The sequence below is a fragment of the Triticum urartu genome, chromosome 6 (genome assembly GCF_003073215.2).
Source record: "Triticum urartu cultivar G1812 chromosome 6, Tu2.1, whole genome shotgun sequence".
In the NCBI taxonomy this organism is placed as follows: Eukaryota; Viridiplantae; Streptophyta; class Magnoliopsida; order Poales; family Poaceae; genus Triticum; species Triticum urartu.
In genome coordinates, this window is record NC_053027.1 from 274,702,701 (window position 1) to 274,708,361 (window position 5,661).

Consider the following 5,661-nt stretch of genomic DNA (forward strand, 5'->3'; position numbering starts at 1 on the left):
TTTGATCTTTAGAGATTGATCGTGATTGATTCTACATTACTAAATAACTTGCGACAGCATGGAAAATTCTGATCCGTTCAGATTTTTTTCATTGTGTGAGGCGAAAATAAACCGGTGAAGTGGGGAGAGGGGACGAAAAAAATCTATGAAAAAATCAGCGAAAGTGGAAGGTGGGACGAAAAAAATCTGAAACGAAAACTACTAACTGCTCCATTAGAAGTAGAAACTACAAACATCATAATATGGAACGATGTTCAAAACTAGGGTTAGGATCCACATGAAAAAAAACCATCCAAATAGACAAATCCAGCCAATACAAATTTGTGAGATGAAAGATATTAGCTCGAGGAACGGAAATGACACCGAATTAACGGACCAATGCAATCGATTTGTAAGGATTTGAGAGGGTTTAAGTGGAGGAGACAAAACAGGAAAAAGGCAAGAGCTGAAGATAGACCAACAAAAGAAAAAAGAGTGAGTGATGAATGGTGGATGAGAGCCCCATCACCATTTAAATATCTAGAACAGAAATACCATAGGCCTTGGCGTTTGAGGCCCAGAAACGCCATGAGCCTTGGCGTTTCAATCCATGTCAGCTTGCAACGCCAGCGAGGCCTGACTGTCGGCCAAGGCACCAGCGCTGGCTTGGTTGCTGGCTTGTTTGGCGTTTTCATGTTCATCTAAAACGGCACGGGCTGTGCCGTTTTCAAAAAAATAAATCATTTTGCAAAATAATTTCGTGTACGAGTGATGAAGAGTTCTCACAAGATTAGAACGGTGATTTCGGCCTCCCAGGGATGCTAGGTTGTCCCGGTCTCTAGTGGCGTAGCGCGTCACTCCATCCACACATTAGGCGGCCGGAAGGAACACTCCGGATTCGGAATGGAACAAAACCAGCCGGACAAGACATGAATGAAGTCAGAAAGAGACGAGACAGACAGGCTGACTGCGCAATCCGCCCAACGAACCTTATCGCCCTTGCGTCTGTCCTTCTGGTTTCCGGGACTTATCCACACTTTTGATCACGAAAAAAGTGATAAGGAAAGGAAAGAACGACTCGTACACATACTTCTCTTTTTTGGACAGACCCTGAATCTTATTTAAAATAAGCCAAGCTAATAGGTCTGTTACTACAGTAGTACGTACGTATGTTATGAAACATGCAAAGCAGGGCTTACAAATTCGTGAGCGACAGCGGCACAGCGCCCCATGGACGATCTCACGACTGCCAAGCTAATACATCAGCACGCGGCTGCTAATCCCGCTGTTATTGCAACCAACTGCCGTTGTGGAGGAGCAGGAGCTGGTGCGGGCGCCGGTGGCCCGAATGCCCACGAGCCGGAGGGGGGCGAGCCGTGTGGTGCTGGTGGTGGTGGCGGACGTACGCCGGCGTTGGCCTGGACGACGGGGTGGACGGCGAGAGCGGCGGCGTTTTGGCCCTTGGGAACAGGAACGCCCTTATCTTGAGCGGCTGGAGCCGGTCCCTGCTGGCGGCGTCGTACTCCTCCAGCAGGTGGCCGAGGTCGTCGTTGGTCGTGACGGAGACGAGCGCGTCCAGGTCCTCCGTCGGCAGCTGGCACCGCAGGCTCAACGCCTCCCATCCGCACATGTCCGTCAGCTTCCGTTGCAGCTCTGAAGCGATCGATCGATCCACAGTCAAACAGCTGAACTGGCTGGAGTGCCGGAAACGATCAATGGACAGCAGGAGGCGTCGTTGGTAATAGGCATGTACCGTGAAATTGAAGGGAGCGGTCGACGGAGAGGACGCGGTTGTTGCCGCCGACGTAGCGGAGCGCGCCGTCGGGGTGGCGTGGAAGGATCATGCCCCCGTAGCTGCACAGGAACTTGACGCTGCCCTCTGCAGCTGCCCCGGGGGAACCCGGCTTCACGACGCAGAACACGTCGTCGTCATCCAAGGAGCCGAGCGACGACGTGCACGAGCAGGACGACGACCACGAGGACGCGCCCGCCATGCCTTCTTGCCGGCGGTGGACGACACTGAAGCTGCAAGTCGATATCAGTGTTTGAGAACGCAAGAAGCTGTGTGTGTTTCTGTGTGTTTTGGAGCGGTGGCTCCAGCATCCACCTGTACCGTAGCCCCAAGAGGGAAGAATATATGTGCACTCACCCTTGTGGTGTCACCGGTGCATTGAACTTCTGTAGCACATTTTAAAATGTTTGAAAATTTCTAAAGAAAATATCAAACATCAACCCATGTTGTTACAATCAAATTTTAAATATAGCTTAGGGTACGAAAAATCGATATTGAGTAATATATAACACAAGTTGGGCTTTGAATTTGATCCATTCTCTCTATTGATAATAAATCCCGCAGATAATCTCAAGCTATGTTTCGAATTTTGATTTGAAATTTTCTGACAACATTGGTTTATGTTGTGTCAATGAGCTATTCTTTTTTAATTTTTTTAAACGTTTTAAAGTGTGTCATTGGTGCACCGGTAGCGCCACAAGAATGGATGCATCGAATACATTTTCAAGCTGCTTGAAGCCTTCGGCGGAGCCACTGGAGTCCTGGAAATTTTTTATCTGTTTTGTCATGGATGATCCCTACTCTAAACCTTCGCATGGTCACTGTGGCCCAAAGGGGTATGAGGCGTAGGGCAGTGTTTGGTTGGATGCCTGACCGAACTTGTTTGATCTGACCACCTCCCTAAAGTGAGAGCAACTAACTAAAGGTTATCCCCTGCGGGGACCTTCAGAGGTCATTTGGATGCCCTGGGGGCACGCCTAGCTGCTATCACATGTCGCGTGCTAGGCGCTCCCTCTCAATTTTAATTTTTTTTCTGTATGAGTTTTTGGGTTTTAGTTGGCTTTCTTTTTTGTTTTCGTCTAGTTTTTTCTAGATTTTGGAGAAGACAAAAATCATGGAGTTTTTTTTTTGCATGGAAAAAAATTATGCTTCCACGAGATGTGCTTCTCAAAAATGAAAAAAAAAATGTGCTTTCATGAGAAGCACAAAATTTGCTTTTCGTTGAGGCACAGATTTACTTCTGCGAAGAGCACGTATGTGTTTTGGGGCCAAAATATAGGCTTTCACGCGAAGCACATATTTGTTTCTCATGGCGGCACTGATTTGCTTCCGTGAGAAGCACAAATGTGTTTTTTTGGGCAAAAACATGCTTCCACAGGAAGCACAGATTTGTCCTGTGAGGAGGACACAACTGGGAAAGAGAGAAAAATATACGCAATGCTCACTACTAGGGAAAACCCTAGCAGTAGCGCTGGTTTTGTGCTCACTAGTAGCGCGGGTAGGCGCGCTACTAATAAGGCGCTACAGCTATTGCTTAGCAGTAACGCGTGCCGCACGCGCTACTGCTAGGACAAATAGCTGCAGCGCTTGTTCACTCCCACGCTGCTGCTAATGTAACTACTGGCAGCGTGTTTTCTTTCTATCGCTACTAGTATTGTTTTTTTATATTTTTTATTTTAGTGTATTTATGCGCCATCGTACAAATATTGGTACAATACCGGTTATGAGGTTTACATCATTATGTCCATAACAGTGTGTCAAATGAAGATGGATTAGGTTTAAGTGGAGGCAATATGTGATGCATGTCAAAAGTATACTACTAATCCAAACTTGATCTAGTTTGGACTAGTAGTACTTTCGATGTGCACCACATGTTGCCTCCACTTGAATCTAATCCGCCAGCACAAGCTATTTAATCATCATCATAATCATTAGCACCAACAATATTTATTTAATCACCACTAACACTAGCTAATATTAATCATCAGTCATTACCACCAACACTAGCTATTTTATCATCATAGTAATAGTGTAGCACATCATCATCCTCAAACTCATTTCTAGCTAATCACTCCTGCTGCTCTCTCTTAGGTAAAACAACATAAAACATGTGTAGCTCTCCTCCTTGATCAAGTTGGAGCATGCAGATAAACATGTCTCCTAATTTTGGGTAGCACATCTGTTTGCTGCCCCCTAGTACTTGTCTGCGCTCCCCCATCACATATCTGGTCCAGTCTTGCACTATTAAGCATTCATCGCTGATCTTGAATGCACTAAAGTAACATGTAGGATATCTTGGCCGTAAGCTAATAATACTCATGGTACCTTTAGTCTCGATCCCATAAGACACAACATTCATCGGGAGTCCCTGTTGAAGAACATCGTATGGTCACATACTTAGCAATGAAATTTAGCTTCACAAATAATGTATGGAAAAGATGCACTGAGGACAAATAGTAAAAATCTTACCATCCTTCCTAAATAGATGTGACCGTAGTTCATGACAAACACTATTGGTCGCACGTTTTCAGTACTAAAATTTCTAAGTCCAGGAAGAAAATTTGTCTTGACGGTATCAAGATCCTCAAGCCATGAAACATAATGACTTAGCTCCTCGCAGTTTAGTTCAGCCCCGGGACAGTAGTAGGTCATGTCTACCAAGCGCTGGACATGTTTGCTTGCACCGAAATAAGCTGACAATACAAATTAGTTGTCAACTATTTTTGAATAAACAATATCAAAGACATAAATATGGTTGGGAAACTTACATTTTGGTGTAACTGGAGGCGTCTGCACATCGACCCAGGTATTACCTTCAATATCATCTTCCGGACGAATATCAAAGGTGATAACCATATCAGGCTGAAATGCATAAGTCTTGCATAGTGCTCGCCATGTTTTGCATCCAAAATAGGTGTAGTCGTCTGAATTGTATAATTTTGCGTGGAAAATATAACCATGCTCGGTCTTCAAATAAACTTTCTTTACCTTCGTAGTATGACTGAAACCTATCTTATCCAATACAAAAACTCTTGCATGGCAGGGGATACGCTAGTAGAATAGTAAAAAAAATAAGTTCAAGCAAATGAAGCAGATGTCATGCTTAATTACGAAAAAAGACTTGTCGTTGTGACTTATTGTATCCACTTCGAAGTTCTTGTCCAGCTTGATGCTGAAGCGCCTATCATCATCTAGGAAGATTCCGTCGCACAGGCCGCGCTCGTCTTCGCAGTATTTGCAAATACCGAAATCCTTTTTGTCGTCAGAATTTCCTATGTTCATAGTTAAAACATTAATTGAAAATCGATAGAAGACAACTACCAGGATACTCAACACACAAATCCGGGGCACTCAATATTTCCTACATATTCTGGCAAAAGTCATGCCAAAATTCACGGAAAAATCCGGCATGACCTTTGCTAAAATAGGATATATCGAGCGCCTGAAATTTGCCGGAACGGAAATGAATCAACACTCCGGCAAAACATAGGCCACTCGGAGGTGTAACCTGCAAACATGACCGGCCACTTGGATATTGAGCAACACAAGATATACATTTCAAAATATCTTATAAGACTCAAATTAGCATGCATTCAATAAGCAAAAGTAAATCATCTCATGCGTCCGTACATCGTCGAATATTATCACTAATACATCCCGAATAGTGTCATACATATAACATCACTAGTACAACTAAAACCCTAGCACACGACGGGTATCGGCGCGGGCGGTGGACACCCACAGAGAAGGAACCATCACGGGATCATAGCTCCAGTGAGATCCCTGGAGAACCTGCCAGGTATTGGAGAACCTGTGCTCCAACACAAACAAGTAGCGACGGACGTGCATGTCCTCCTCACTGACACGGTGACGCACCACCTCCGCGGAGT

The 5,661-nt window shown here is 44.9% G+C and overlaps 1 protein-coding gene across 1 annotated transcript; it reads right to left on the minus strand.

Moving 5' to 3' along the window:
* Positions 1-1,016: 1,016 nt before the first annotated feature.
* On the minus strand, positions 1,017-2,183 carry LOC125513200. The gene is made up of 2 exons (XM_048678231.1): positions 1,733-2,183; positions 1,017-1,632 (listed from the first exon to the last, which is right to left on the minus strand). The coding sequence occupies exons 1-2, from the start codon at positions 1,971-1,973 to the stop codon at positions 1,268-1,270; spliced, it is 606 nt and encodes a 201-aa protein (XP_048534188.1). The 5' UTR covers positions 1,974-2,183; the 3' UTR covers positions 1,017-1,267.
* Positions 2,184-5,661: the final 3,478 nt, after the last annotated feature.